Source organism: Argopecten irradians, chromosome 6 (assembly GCF_041381155.1).
Source record: "Argopecten irradians isolate NY chromosome 6, Ai_NY, whole genome shotgun sequence".
NCBI lineage: Eukaryota > Metazoa > Mollusca > Bivalvia > Pectinida > Pectinidae > Argopecten > Argopecten irradians.
In genome coordinates, this window is record NC_091139.1 from 37,883,359 (window position 1) to 37,900,327 (window position 16,969).

Below are 16,969 nucleotides of genomic sequence, written 5' to 3' on the forward strand. Positions count from 1 at the left end.
AATTTCCAAATAAATAAAAGCACATTACGTGCGTCATGTCTAGTTCATGTGATCGTTTAGTTAGTTGGTTGGTTGGTCAGCAAATAATAATGTAATTCTAAATGCATTCTACCACTTTGGCTGCAAACAATTCAACAGAGGTTAACTACCAATCACTACTGAACAGTCCTAGAATATAGCTGAAAACTAGCTGCATAGTTCAGTGATAATTGTCGTTAATGTCTTGTTAGTCCAATCCTTATTACACACACTAACATCCCGGTCCCATAAGTACTTCATGTAATGTAATGTATGAATGACTGTATATGCATACTTTTTGATTTGTTTCCATTGCATTATTATGAACTCGATGTGCATACTTTGTTTAGTCGGATTCAGACAAATAGTAATGGTATGCTTATTTGTTGACAAATGTATGTTCTAAACCATGTGTACTTGTTTCTTATGTACATTTTTCGCATCTTTTGTCCAAATTTACAAGCTACACAACAAATTACATGTCAATAGTATTACCCAATGTTAAGCCCGAGTCATACACAATTGATCAATTTAGTTACAAGAATTGTTATATAGACATACAAGATATAACGGATTTTATAGGGGCTAATAATATAAGACTCTTTCATATGTGGATATGAAGGATAGGGATATTCTATCCGAGGCTCAGAAATGTAGTAAAACCGAGGCTTGCCGAGGGTTTTGCAACATTTTGTGATCCCGAGGGTAGAATATCCGTATCCTTCATATCCACTTATGAAAGAGTATTTTTCTTTCATACCTCGAAATTTTATTTCAATTTTACACCTATGATATGCCGCCATTTTGAAATAAATTCGAAGAAATCCACGACTGGAAGTCTATTTTCCATACATGAAAAATTACGTGATATTTTCAACACAAATTCCGTTGTTTGCATCTTTTATAGTAAAACCAGTCATATTTGTGAAAAAAATGTTAAAATTTACCAAGTAGCCGTGCAATACAGCCTCAGGCGGCATGCCCTAGACAAGCCAGTATTACACCCGTAGGTATGAAAGAATTAACAATATTACCTTCAATCCTTTCATATATTCATTATGCAGATATGATATAGTAATAATTGAATGCTTTGGTTAGTTTAACAGCCAGGGTCCTTTATAAGAATGTGTTAGGTTTAGACGGCGGAGAAAAGACGGAATACCCAGAGAAAAACACACCGACCATCGGTCAATACAAAGCAACTGCGATTCGAAGTCGCGAACCAGAGGTAGGGGAGGTAATATGTCAGAACAACTTAACCACTCGGCCACCGGGACCCTCTCTGTAATGGTACATGTTATCTTATTATTCATGGACCGCGATAAGTTAGATAGGGTACATGTCAGAAGATGGGGCTACAGAGTGTAAACAATGTAAGCGCGTTCCTGATGACAGTACAAGATCAGTCACGCTTTAAAATCATATGTCAAGTATTATCACCTTCATCAAGCTGACATCACACCTCTTTATACACCGTGAATGACCTTTAATTTGAATTGTTATATTATCATCCTATCAATAAATGTTAATAATGTTTATAACAAAAACTATTTCGCGAGTCTACTTTTCAATTATATTTGCAAACATCTAATTTCGCGAAGGTCTATGAATGCTATAAGTGATAATAACTGGTCCAGCGATATTGATTTTATCTATAACTCTTATTCGTAGAAGTAATTATTTTTTTGCAATTCATTCATCAATTCATGTTTGGGCGAAAAAGTGACACGCAGTGCTGTTTATAAAACAACTAAGGGGTATAAAGTAATTATGAGCTTAGTATCAATACTACATAAAGAGTACGACAGCTGGTTATCATAAACTACATAAATCCTACTCTTCCTTTTACAGATACATGTATACATATGAAATGTATAAAATGAAAAAAAAAATCCGTCAGCTGTGTTGCCAGTAAGAAGATTAAACGCTATTGTTTACTGATGAAAATAGAGATTTCATAATATGTAGATACATGTTTACATCTGGGTGATATGATCACAATTGTTTATACTTAGAACAAAAGTCAAACCTTCTAAATATAGACGTGGGACTAGGGCGACCCGCTGTTCTAGATATGAACCCGGTAGATTGATAAAATCCATACAGCATCACTTGATGAGGATCCCGACAGCATCACATGACGAACACTTAGCTTTGAATATATTGATACCAATCTCAATGGAGGATGAAGAAGAACTCAATTAAGAATTGCTGAATTTAGGAAACCTGCCAACATAATTGAAAGGTAAAAAGATATGTATGATGTATAACTGTCAAATTTTCGTACTTTACACCTTGTCATCAGGTAACCCATCACTGTATCTTTATCACTAATTACTACACATTTTTATATCGTCGTCCTCATCTGTATCAAGTGTCTTGAATACTGGTATTGGACCAATTCAATTTCTTTTGTGATTGGATTAGGTAAAATTTGTTTCTAGGCCCACTTTTCTAAACATTTTTAAAATCAATGTATTAGTCGCACTACTTTTTCTTTTTAATATTGATTTTTAAAACTTCCTAACAATACTTTTTGTATTTTGTTTGATTCTGATTTTTTTAACATTATTTAGACCCTTAGTATTACTTAAAAGTTCGAAGAAACAAACTATTTCCGCTGTGTAGATACCATCGTGACTTTGCTATAATCGCTTTAATTTGATCGTCGAAATATTGAGAAATTTATGAATTATATATACAATGTCCCCTTACAGCCAGATCGTGAAATTTTATAATTTATTCACGTTTTTAAGCAAAACTGCGAAAATTGTAACCTCGCGAAAATAATTGGTTATACGTTACGATTGATAGCTTGTGAATCTTTTGAAGTGTCCATAAAGCTTTGCTTACAGGAGCGAACGCTCACCTCAATATCGTACAAAGGACGGAAAAGATCACAGCCCATGATAAAGTAAATTTATTTTGTTACATCGAATACATAATACTTTCATGTTTTTTGGGTTTTTTTTTCAAAGTCTTAAATATAAATTATTAGTCTTGTCTTCTGTCAACCGTCTCCTTAATTTTCTGCATTATTTAATTTCTAATCCTAGATGTCGAGTTTTCGGCAGGCTTTCGAGGCTTTGGAGCCAACATACAAGGATTGTTTTCACCTGTATCAGAAAGTGTTGTCCTTCATCTCAGGTCAAGATTCCATATTCAATACCATTACACTAACAATGCTGAAAAATCAAATTAACGATCACAGTGTCAACACTATAAAAGAAGCAATACAGAAAAGAATGTCAGATTTAAAACCAGCGGACGTGTTGTGTTCCCCACAGAGTGTGGAAGGAGGTCTTGGAGGCCGTTCTAACCACACACCTAATAACGAGACTAAACACTCCGATGGGCAGGTCACAAGGGGATATCAGGGCAAAGTCACCAATCAAACGGGATCTGAAGATTTTGCAAACAACTCCAGCAGAATGGTGACAGGTGTGGGAGGTCCTCAATGCAGATCTTCACACCCAGCGAGATCGGAAGATGAGGAAGCTCATAACTACGACAGTCTTTTGAGTGGTGTCGAGGGCCCGCTGGGTGGACGTTCACCTCAAGATGAGGCAAATAATTCTGACAGTCTTTTGAGTGGTGTCGAGGGCCCGCTGGGCGGACCTTCACCTCAAGATGAGGCAAATAACTCTGACAGTCTTTTGAGTGGTGTCGAGGGCCCGCTGGGCGGACCTTCACCTCAGGATGAGGCAAATAACTTTGACAGTCTGCTGACAAACTTAGGGGATCGTCCAGACATATATTCACCACAACCATTAGGATCAGATAATCAAGGTTCAGTAAGGACGGCCACTGATGGTGACTCTGCTTTCGACAATAGTTCTGATGTCACATTTTCCTTTGATTCTGCCAGAAATAGACAGTTGCGAAAGCCATTGCCCTCGATTTCAAGGAAACTTCGTGTGCTCATTGCAGGTACGATGTTTTAGTTATTCGTTGAAATATTAATTAAAGTAATATGTGCCTTAACTGAGCGAAAATTCAGATACACTTTTTTCTTCAATAATCTATAAAAAAAAAGATAAGTTTTGATAATTAAGCTGTGATAATCATTCAAAGGCAAAGACAAAAATGTATGATGCATTATAAACGTTAGCGACAACATTTGCACTGCAGAGTTCTTGTTTGTATGGTTTATGGATGTTTGGATGAATAAATATCTTTATATCTTGATCACTTTATAATTACTAACAACACTATCTAAATATTACTATAGTAATGAAATAATAGACCACAACTTGGCTTCATGGTCTGACAATATGTACTCATTTTACTGTACTATAGACGTAAATATAATACGAGTTTTTATATACCTTGTAAAATTAAAGATGCTCCACCGCCGACAGAGTATAAATGATATTCATCATTTGAACAATAATTGGTGTTTAATCGTGTATATATATGCCTAATTAACACAAAAAATAATATAAAACAATTTATTTCGCCTTTGGTGCATACGCAATCAGTACTTCATTCCATAAAGGATTTCTTCGGGATGCAATTAATCATTTTTCATATTTTTAACTTAATTAAGATTAGAAACTCAAACTTTTCAATGATGGTAATTGTGTAAAGTAAGTAACTATGTAACTGAAGAAAAATACTCAATCGTCTGCTCCTGTTTTTGATAGTGATGAAATATCATTTGTCATCTTTAAAATTCATGTAAATATTGTATTTCTCAACATGCTGGTAACTTTTGGTGGTGAATAACTTTATGAAAAGCTCGTCATGATACGTCAGTATGATAAGTAGTTACGGCACATGTCACTTTCAAATTAAACTCTGTTGACAGGTAAATATTGAACAATTCACGATATGTTTTAATACGACTTTTCCTCTTTTAATTTATTTTCTTGTCTAGGTGATATCAACGTTGGTAAAACCAGCGTTATGAACCTGTTTCTTGGGGATAACTACCTTCCGGCTTACAGTGGCAAGTGTACAACTGTTCCGTGTGAAGTTCACAACAGTACACACCGTTTTGTTAGAGTTTATTACAAAGATAAAACAATGCCATACACCGACATACCGCTAGCTTACAACAAATCTGATCAAAAATGGCAAGATATTGGAATGATAGTTCACGAAGGAACGTATGATGGGAACGATGTACGAAGACTTCTGCTGTTCTGGCCGTTGCAGTTCGTTGATGTAAGTGTTGTTGTCTAAAACATTAAACTTTAGTGAGAAAACATTACTGCTTATGCAAACAGTTATATCAATATCTCGCACTTTATCATCAATTACATTCATGCCCTAATAACAGAAGATACATTACAATTAAATTATAAGGAATGAACAGAACATATCGACAGCGATACAGAAAACTACTCCTAACATAATAAGGACTTATTCAGAGTTCATAAGGCTTTAATCGATAGGCCAACGTCCAATCCGTATGTGTAAAACTTATTCATGTATATCAAAAGTAAATAATAATTGACAATGGAAAATAGATAAATTTACAATCTATCTTGAACTGAAAATGTTTCAGGATCAAGCGTCTACCAACGAGTCCGGACATGAATCAGGATTTGTAAGTATTATTTTTTTTTATTAAAGCAGCAAATAATTTTTCAAATCATCGATTATAAAAATGCATTTGATTGTGGCAAACATTTGCTTATCTACAAATGTATATGGGTGTGTATAGTACGGAGACTGCGCTGAGCTAAGTAATCGTATATCTGTTCAATCATCGATATCCACCATAAAAATTCAGGTCAAATTGGGTCAAGGTCACAATAAACACTTGATGGCGATAAAGATACGATTTGCATAATGAAACCTGCCTTAACGACCACCTCTGAATAGCACATGAAATGAAATAAAATGACCTGTATTTGACTTGTGTATAAAGACCGCTTGGTCATAGAAACTAGTTTTCCTTTGTTGTTCTTTATAGACATATTTGACTTGTATTGAAATCAGAGACATCATAAAAGTAGTGATTTTTTGCATGAACAAATGTTCAAAGATAACTATTGCGCATTTTGATTTTTTCATTTTCGTTATCTTAGGAAGGTGATAGTCAAATGGACCAGTGAAGTTGAGAATATATAAGAGTAGCCAAACAAAAGACACAATATATATTCATCAGAAAAGAAAAACGCCAACTTGATTTATGTCGTCACTAAAAACGTAGTGTAACAATTAATACCACAATATATATATGTCTCAAATACATTTTTATGAAGATATAAATACAATCACATTTAAATCATCTGTCCATGGCTTCGTTTACAAAGTACTATGCCTGCTATGTCAATTAGTATTTAACTTCGTGTTATCTTCTTATCACATCATCTAACCATAAAATGATAAATTAAATATTTTACGTTGGCAGGATTAGTTAGCTAATTAGCTAGGCAAACTTTTAAAGTATGATCGCAATATAACGTAGAGACTCACCCCATGCATTCTAGAGGCTATAGATAGGTCGAATGGCCATTTCAAAGGATCATAGCTATCGTTAGGATGGAGGGGCGTCTCAAAGGATCGTAGCTATCGATAGGATGGAGGGGGCGTCTCAAAGTATCATAGCTATCGTATGACGGAGGGGCGTCTCAAAGGATCATAGCTATCGATAAGACGGATGGGGTGGTTCATAGGGTAAAATGTGTCGATAGGACGGAAGGGCGTCTCAAAGGTTAACATTTATCGATAAGACGGAGGGGTCGTCTCAAAGGATCATAGCTATCGATAGGACGGAGGAGGTGGTTCATAGGGTAATAGCTGTCGATAGGACGGAAGGGCGTCTCATAGGGTAATAGCTGTCGATAGGACGGAAGGGCGTCTCAAAGGGTCATATTTATCGATAGGACGTAGGGGGTGTCTCAAAGAATCATAGCTATCGATATGATGGAGATGGAGGGGGCGTTTTATAGGGTCATATCTATCGATAAAACGGAGACGTCGTCTCAAAGGACCCGAGCAACTTGTCATTTAGTAATGATATGTGACAGGAAAAAATGCAATGCTATTTTGTTTCATTTCAGGGTAGCCTGAATGACACTGTAAGTATGAGTATTTCTTCAAATGATATCAGTAAGATGTGTTAGTCAGTAAGTACAGATATTTACAGTTTTCAACAATCTAACGTCACAATGTTACATGAGTGATATGAATTTTGTTAAACGACTTTTGAAAATGCTTAAATGCCAACTACCTTTCCTTTCCGAAACGGCTTTTATTTTTTTAATGGAAATGTAAAACGAGATCGATAAATTTGTAGAGTCGCAAAAGTTATTAAATTGCCGTTTATACTACACGTATCATCAGTTTCTGAACAGTTTGTTTAAAATAAATAAAATATTAATTTTCATAACGCGGGTCGTCTTATGTTTCCCGCCGTCGTCCTAAATACCGCGCGGTAGTTGACTATGACTGCGCCAGACGGCAAAACAGCGAAATGACTGTTATCATATATTACGGAGGAAATCTTGCATATGTTTGGTGTTGTAACCTAATCTTAGGCCATTGAAATATATTTTCTGATATTACTAATTAATGTTCAATTTGGAGCTAAGGAAAAATAGAAAGAATAGCGATTGATTACCGGGATGGAAATCCCGTCGCTATCAAATCTAGTTAAGATTTATATTCGTTTTCCTCTCTCTGATATATCCTAGGTAAGAGACCCCGGTGAAACAACACCAAAGACAGTTGCTGATGATGTAAGTCCTGTAACACATTCTATATAAATATTATACAGTTATATATCCTTGCTGATACTTAAAAAATGTAACGTCATGTTCGTATGAGAATAACGTCATACGTTTCTGAGAAAACAACGTAATTTTTTTATCACAGAGTAATGACGTCACTATCGATACTAGTCCGCTAAACCTGTCTATATTATTAGGCTTTTTTTTTTTTTTTTTTTGCCTAATATATAGTCAGCTCGCGGTACCTCTTAAAAATGTGAAATCGTAGGCCAGATTTGGCCTACGCTACGTCAGCGGCATATTTCTAATATATCGTCCATGCAATGCCGGGAAAACATACACATACCTATATATTGGGATCTTATGTACTCCACTGCCCCCATGTTACATCCCATTTATGAAATTAAACAACTCTGCACAATGAAATACTTCCGAGACCCTTCTATTTCACACATTTGTAATGGCCGCCGTGTACACATTTAGTAGAGCAAACGGCAGCCAATCAACTTCGCTTCCGGTTTTATTTTTTAAAAAACCACGTGTAGTTGAAAGATAAACAAAATGCTAGCCAGTTAGAGTTTTTATAGTGAAATTATGGTCGACATACACGACATGTTGTCAAATATTCAAATTGAACACGATTGTTGCTGGTACCGCATCACTTTCGCGATAATCACGTTGCATATATACATGTAGCATATACACAGTTGAATTTTGTTTATCTTTCAACTACACGTGGTTTTTTAAAAAATAAAACCGGAAGCGAAGTTGATTGGCTGCCGTTTGCTCTACTAAATGTGTATACGGCGGCCATTACAAATGTGTGAAATAGAAGGGTCTCGGAAGTATTTCATTGTGCAGAGTTGTTTAATTTCATAAATGGGATGTAACATGGGGGCAGTGGAGTACATAAGATCCCAATATATAGGTATGTGTATGTTTTCCCGGCATTGCATGGACGATATATTAGAAATATGCCGCTGACGTAGCGTAGGCCAAATCTGGCCTACGATTTCACATTTTTAAGAGGTACCGCGAGCTGACTATATATTAAAAAAAAAAAAAAAGCCTAATAATATAGGCAGGTTTAGCGGACTATATCGATACCTGCCTGCAAGGGAGATAACTCTATTTTACACAAAGGAATAGCTATCCTATCAGCAATAAGAAAGCCTATTCATTAACTGGTCGTTTTCTGATATGATAATTAACAAATGTAACTTATTCAGAAATTAACCCAGTAGTCTCCATAACTTTGTATACTATAACAAGTTTTCAAGAATAGATCTGTAAAATCCTGTTGTAAAGTTTGGAGTACCTTTGAACATTATAATGTAGTGTGAAAATTGCAGTGTGTTTATTTCCTCATATGTTGTTTTTTTCTGGAAGACGGTATTTTAAAAGAACTGTTCATGATTTTTTGATAAAGCAATGTCCATAATAAGGCCAAAAAATATATGTCTGTCTAGGGTTACCGACCGACCCTAATTTTTTGTCCACTTTTTTACGAAAAAAATGAAAGTCGGGATTTCGATCTCAGACTCCGGTTCCGGCCATTACTTTAGAGTGAAAGACACTAAAAAAAAAAAAAAAAAATCCCGACCTAACACCCTATTTTTTTGCCAATGTAACCCTAAACAGACATATATTGTTTGCCTAATGACAAAACAATAAACATATACATGTATTTTACATTGACAGGATCCACATCAAACACGTTTAAAACAGATAGTCAACGCTGTAAGTAATTTTTACTATGGAGCTACCTTAATTAATTCTTCGCAGCCTTAATCAAAGTATATGAGTGAAATTTTTTTTAAGTAATTTGTTTGGCTAACGTTGTTTTTTGACATATCCTTAAACACCATTTTCTATTTGTTAAGAGACTTTAAATATGCCAAAAACCAACGATTTTGTGACTTTGGTCATACTTAGTGGGGTTTACGGGTGGTATTTTTTTGGCGTAAGTTACGTACGGTTTTTGACGTTATTAACGTGTGCCCGTAAGTCATTTACGGGTATCCGTAACTTACGTATGCTTCGTGAAACGGTCAAAATAACTTACGTACAGGTTACGGGTACCCGTAAAGTAACGTACGCTTTGTGAAACGGTACCCAGGTTTATATTTCATTTTCATCATTGACAATCCATTAAAGAAATTAAAAGTGCTACAGATGTATTTTTGTTTAAATTGATGTCAAATATTAACGGATGTAGATATCATAACTTATAGATTACAAACCAGAAATTAGAATGCCATCAAAATATATGTATCATTTGCAAATACATCATGTACATAATGTAAAACCATTTCTACTGGATATCGTATTGGAATAGCATGGCGCGTTAATATGACCTCATGTATATCTATTAATCTAGAGCGACACTACGTCCTTGCCGATAGTGTTTCTGGATCTCCCTGGCGTCTCGGATAACGAATCCGGAGTAGACACCGTCCTGGAAAATATCCCGGATTTTCACCTTTTCATCTTTGTTCTAGACATTGGAGGTGAACCTGTCAGAAAAACGGTAAATAAAATTTCAGGTTCAAAATAATTTTATTATTCCGAAAAAGTAAAATATAATCAAGTGTCCTCCGTGACATGCAGGAACATTTTTCATTTACACCTCAGAATATAGTTTTTCTTTTAATATGAAAATTTGCATTTATATAATTTTTCATTCCTATTAATATATTAATTTGATAGAGTTTGTGGTAATATGTATTGTTTGTTTGGACGATAATGAACTATCTCACTACTAGCTGTAAACTTTTCATGAGAAAAGTATAATGAGGTTATCTATGCAGCGCATTAATTCCCCTTACTAACAGAACGTTCATTATCAGCAAGCAACTCACCCAAAATATACGGTATATCTTATCCATCTAAATCACATCCTAGCTAGAAATGTGTTATCAACATATTCTCGTGTGACTTCACTAGAAGTCTCCTCTTGACTATCAGAGAGTGTCATGCACGCGACAGGAAAGATACATGTAACCGCTAAAGAATATAACGTTATCTTACTTATTTTGTCGCAATCAAATTTTAAGACAAAATCGATTTGAACAAGAAAACATAATGATAATATGTCAACGACACACAGAAAATGCTGTTTAGCGTTTAAATTTTGTGCGAAAATGCTGAGATATTAATAGCGTCAGAAATAATAAAATAATTACTGCAATAAGTTTTCTTCTTAAATAAGGGTACCGTTAAACTTGTATTCATTAATCAACCATCGATATTTACATGCAGTGTTATATATACACACACAAAAATCAAAAGATTTACATTGCATTGATGTTTTTCAGTGAAAACTGTCCCAAAATAAATCTGTATTTCTTCCGAGTAGGTTTTTATCATTATTTTGTAACCCAAAATGAAAGTTTTTATTTATTTCATTTCTAGTTCGAAAACATGTTGGAGAATGTGAAAGAAAAGATCACTAAGCATGGTATCGATTTCAACCCAGAGAGTGCTCTTTTCCTCCTTAACCGTTCGGACCAGTACCACAGGGGTCCTAATGCGAAAAGAATAGAACAAATGGTTCTCTCAGCAATTAAGCCACAGTGGCCAAACGTCGAAGAAGAGCAACTGTTTCGCCTCTCTTGTACAAAGGTACGCATCCATCTTTATCATATATATCATTCACTGGTCCTTTGTGAGGTCGATATAGTGCTTTGAAGTACCAGTATTGACATTTAATACTGTAAACGTACTTATTTTAGCGCAGTCAAAGTTTAGCGCAAAACCTACACATTATGATTTATTAGCGCGGATATGAATTACCACGACCCGGAAATACTTGTTTACACAATTTAGCGCTGTACATGAATTAGCGCTTCAAAGACAGCGCGAAAATAAAACTAAAATAAATGCGTTAACAGTATCTAAGATTTTTTTTACTAATTAAATAACATAGTTACTATTCGATACAGCCAATAATAAATCGAATACAGCGAATGACATTTCTTTGATATTCGGGAAAATTGTAGATCCCTATACGAAAATTTATGACAATGTACACAACATTTCATCGAACACATATGTTAAAGCTTACTTTTGCATATTTGAGTTTGAATTTTCACGTCCTTTTCTTCATTCTTTTTATCATATTAGATACAGTGTGCAGAAGAGAGAAAAGAACGCTTTCTGGAAAAAGTTTGTAAATTCTTAGAAAATGCAAATAGAATGAACTTAGAAGAACATTTTCTGTAAGTATTTTATTTCATTGAAAATTCGCGCAAATCTAAAAGCAGGTTATGTTTTAAACACAATTAGTATAATTATCTAATAGTTATCTAAATGAAATTTTATTCGATCTATAGAGCCTATGGTTAAAAATGGTCATCAAACGTAATTTTGTATATTCTCTCTCTCTCTCTCTCTCTCTCTCTCTTTGACAATCAAACGTAATTTTGTATATTCTCTCTCTCTCTCTCTCTCTCTCTCTCTTTGACAATTTTGGTCAATTTATTGTTTTAGAAAACATAGAGTGCATCATTAAACAAACTTTATATTTCTCCTAAAGGCGTATTTGAAGTGCAAACATATTCTCGGTAACTATTAAGTTTGTTCATGGAAGTTTCATCAACAAAAACTCAGCAAAAACTGGCCAAAATTGTCAAAATTTTCACATTTTCATAGATTATGCGTGTTTTGGATAGTAACCATGATAACTACATCTACAAAATTAGAAAGCAATCAATGTAGTTGAATCAGAGATGTACTAAACGTTTAAAATACAACAAATTAATCAATCAATAGCAGTTTTGAAAAATTTCATGGATTTGGGGCAAAAAGGCCTTTCTATTACTAAAAATATTTTGTATTGATTATTGTTCAATAATTTGGTTTAGATGGCTCATAAACTTGTTAGATGCCATTCAGAAGTTCTTCGAAAAAGATGACACCTGGGTAGCATATGAAAAGTGCCTTGCGCAAATAAAAGAATTTGCAAAAGGAGACAACGATTTCCTGGATGAAGAGCTGCATCTTTTAGACAGAAGAGAATCTTCGTTTTGTAAAGGTATATTGGCAAAAGCAAAGGATAGCGAAGAAAAACTTCGAAACTACATCAAAGAGCAAACTAGTAATAATATAGTCAATTTCGGTGCAAAGCTTAAAGAAGTGATGCGGAGCGAAAAAGTTGACGCAATGAGGAAAGACTTTGATTTAACAGTAAAAACTCTACTTAAAACACACAGGGAAAGATTGAAACAAAATGTGAAGTTAGTGGAATATCTGGAGAAACAAAATAAAAAGACAGTGGACATGAATGACGTACTGAATGCTATAGCGACTCTTGTCAGTATACCGTTTGCTTCAGTTGCTCTTTTAGGCCGAAGTGTGAGCGAAGAAATTGAAATGGTTGTTTCTGACCCAAAAGAAAAAAAGATATCAAGACGAACACAGTGCTTTCTTCAGGAAGCTGAGGCGGCGATTCAAGCTGAAATAGAATTCATTGACTCGCAACAGTATATAAGACATGAACTTCTATCATTTAAAAGTATGCAAAACAAAGAAAATGATAAACCCGATCTGACAGATCTACATGAAACTTTAAGATTGCTTTGGAAAATCTACACTCAGAATGTACTGAAGCACGACTTCACATACGATGATGTGAGAAATGTTGTTGATGATATAGATTTGAGAACCGTATCTACTGTAAGGGTTACAAGAAAATCCGGCCCTGAGATTTTCGTCAGGAAATGCTTGAAATCAGAACTAGTCAACGATGAATCCACAAGTGCTTCCCTTCCAAGAAACTTCAACATGTACCGAGAACTTGTAGTGATGAGGTATATTCCCTTCATTTACATTCATATATATATAACATCAAATCTTGATTGTGACATTGTTTCATTGGCTAAAATTATGAAATCAGACTATAACTTAAAACAAATGACGTCGACGATTTGTTAACTCACTTCCTATCAGTTGATGCGATGGTAGATTTGTTTATGCTATTGAGAATTCGGGGTGTACTCTTTCAGAGGCATATTTCTCTATATAAGTGTATTCTCTTTACATGAGTGTACTGAAAGATTTGTTTTTTTAGATCTTTGTATAGAAAGAACAGCGAGAACTGCATAAGATTTTGTGGATCTGCTTGCTGGACAGAAGGAACGGAGTATATCCTAGCTGTTTTAATGGAAAAATCTGGCAAGAGTTTAAGTCATCTAATCAAAAATTATCCAAACCCCAATTTAAGTAGTCAAAGGCGAATCGCGCTTGCCTTTGGTGCTGCTAAAGGCTTAAACTGTCTCCATCAAAGCGGCTACATCCACCGACAGGTCCGACCTCGTCATTTTTTGGTTTGTATTATTGAAAACTCATTAATAAAGTTTGATTTTTGTTTTCTCTGTTTTCTTTTTCCGCAAGCTTGATTTTTTCATTGACTGTAGATGACTTTATGAATCACATGATCTTCAAATTCAATCAAATGACCTATGATATGTACGTTGTTTTCTTTCTTTTCATGTGTTGATGAATTAAATTTTTGTCATTATGAATTATGTAATAAGAACTCCATATTTGAACATGTTTATGGGTTTTGCATTAATAAAATAACCTGATAGAGAATGGAATGTTTAAACAGTAGGATGCTTGACTGATCGCTGACATATGGTTCATTACTTCCTATTTAAAATCGATATGGAATTTGCTAAGTTCGTACAGATAGATGCCTTATGGAATTACAAACCATGTCATCATTTATGGTAAATGCTAGTCTAATGTGTCATGTTTCAGATTTCTTTGGGCCAAAATGACAATGAAAAAGACAGTGTGAAAATCTGTGATTTTTCACACACGCACGAAGACGAAACGCCAGCTCGAACAGACAAAGCGTATTATGCTCCTGAAATTTTCCGACAAGGAGCCAAACATAGTATGACGTCAGACGTGTACAGCCTCGGTCTGGTGTTCTGGGAACTTTGCTTATGGAGGAAGATCAAATGCATGCCGGGTGAACCGCCATCGATTCGAGAGGTACCATCTGGAGAGTTCAAAACAGTTCTCAAAGCTTGCTTAGACGTTAAACCTGAAAGGAGACCAACTACTCATATGGTTGTTCGAACTCTCAGTAGGCTTGTAGGTTCAAATTGATGCTTACTGCTAATTTTCTTGCTCGTGAACATTCATATGGTCAATATAGTCGCGCGATTTACATCGCCAATATGAAATAGAAATCTAAAATCACAACATAAACGCGAAATGATATAAAATGACTCCTCAAGGAACTATAAAAGTATCCATATTTACATATAAAGTCATCCAGCTTCTTTAATTCTTAAGAAACCCATGCCAGAAAAATCATTGATAAGGGAGTGTTGTTTTAAAGAGGATATCGTTTTTCTACTGTAATGTCATTATTTAGATTACTCGATGAACAATGCATAGAGAAGGATGTTGTTTAGTAATGCCACCGATGCGACGAAATAGCTGTGTTTGTTTCATTCTGCGTTCTATATTGTGACTTGAGTATAATAGATGTGCATTGTTATGTAACTATTGTTGGAGATAGTATTATTTGGATAAAATAGCTGGACTATCTACTCCTTTATAAACTTTTTAAAACCGGTCTATTGACGTTAATGGAAGTCACTGGTAGATTGACGAGTATTAATAGTAGAAATACGTATACTTTATCGGTAGGACAGCCTATTCTCGTTATTAACGTTAAATTGACGAGAATTAATAGTAGAAATACGTATACATTATCGGTAGGACAGCCAATCCTCGTTATTAATGTGAAGTTGGCGAGACCAACTTTGAGCATTTCATTTTTATATCACAAAGAATTTTATGATAAACTTAAAAGTGCTTCGAACTTGTGTGAATAGTTGCTAATTTTTAACATTAATTATCAATTTACTTTATGCATATTTCATTAAAATATATTATAATACAAAACTTCAGTGAAAAAGGATTTGGCTACAAGCTTATAGCTTATGTAAAACCATTTCATGAAACATTGATTGGATATTGATTGAGTCATATATGTAAAAAGGATATTTATCATTATTATTTTATCTATTTTTTTTATTTTTCCCCGTTTTAATAATAATAAGTACTCGTGCGCGGTACTCCAGGGGTTACTATCACTAACTTCATATCTACCCCTGGACTATCTCATAGTAAAAATTGAAGACATCAGAAGAAACAGGTAATTGATCTTTTGATGTACATCAAAGGAATTGAATAACGGTACACTTTGGTTGACTGTGTTGCTTTGAATATGGGAATCACTCTTTCTGTAATCTTCAAAGTAAGTCTCTGCAGGCCTGCGATTGGTCAGTTTGCCTCCAATTTTACTATGACATAGTCCAGGGTTGGATGTAGCGTCGGTGATAGTAACCCATGGAATATCGAGAATGGTGTCTAATATATAGGTGTGGTCTCCCTTTGAATGTCTATAAATCTTCTGTATTATTATGCCTGATACAATTTATCTGAACTGCAATAAAAGGAAAACAGCTTCCTTTAATCAATTCAATCCACTTCCAATAACTTTTGCTAATTATAGCAATCGACTATTACAGAGGACAAGCATTCAATAGAGGTTCTGTTCGTGTTAAAAAATATGCTGACTTGCGAGAAAAGAAAATGTACTTTCTTTATACAATTCGAGCTCGATATAAATTATCAGCAATGCTATAGAAAAAAGAATGAAAATATATGTCTAATTTTTGATCATCTAAATAACAATGTATAATAGTGCCCCATAATATAATGTCATTGTACAATTTCGTACCATCCAATATAATAATGAATATGATTTACAATATGATTTTTTTTTCTTTAATGAACGTACGGTTTATGTTTCCCGCCGTCGTCCTAAATGCCGCGCGGTAGTTGACTATCACTGCGCCAGACGGCAAAACAGCGAAATGTATCTCCACTGTTATCGTACATTAGACAGGAAATCTTGCACATGTTTGGTGTTATAACCTCATCTTAAGCCATCGATATATACTTTCTTTTGTTATTAATGTTTTTAAGAAACCTTTAAATTTTGATTTACAATATGATTTTTTTTTCTTTAATGAACGTATTTCTTATATGTAATGAGTTATCTTTTTTTGCTCCGTTATGCTGTTAATATTAGTATTGGTTTCCCTTTTAAGAAGTTCAAAACATATACCGTTATCACAAGTTGTTTATTTCTTATTTATTATGATGTATATATTATATGTATCAATGATATTATATGCATGATAAGTACACATATATGTAAAAGTCTACAATATGAG

At 34.4% G+C, this 16,969-nt stretch overlaps 1 protein-coding gene across 1 annotated transcript; it reads left to right on the plus strand.

The window, feature by feature from the left end:
• The first annotated feature begins 820 nt into the window (after nucleotides 1-820).
• Nucleotides 821-16,508, plus strand: LOC138325807 (uncharacterized). The gene is made up of 13 exons (XM_069271726.1): nucleotides 821-2,263; nucleotides 3,075-3,948; nucleotides 4,898-5,187; nucleotides 5,531-5,572; nucleotides 7,035-7,052; nucleotides 7,668-7,712; nucleotides 9,405-9,443; nucleotides 10,084-10,233; nucleotides 11,118-11,327; nucleotides 11,829-11,923; nucleotides 12,569-13,513; nucleotides 13,774-14,029; nucleotides 14,466-16,508. The coding sequence occupies exons 2-13, from the start codon at nucleotides 3,075-3,077 to the stop codon at nucleotides 14,820-14,822; spliced, it is 3,321 nt and encodes a 1,106-aa protein (XP_069127827.1). The 5' UTR covers nucleotides 821-2,263; the 3' UTR covers nucleotides 14,823-16,508.
• Nucleotides 16,509-16,969: the final 461 nt, after the last annotated feature.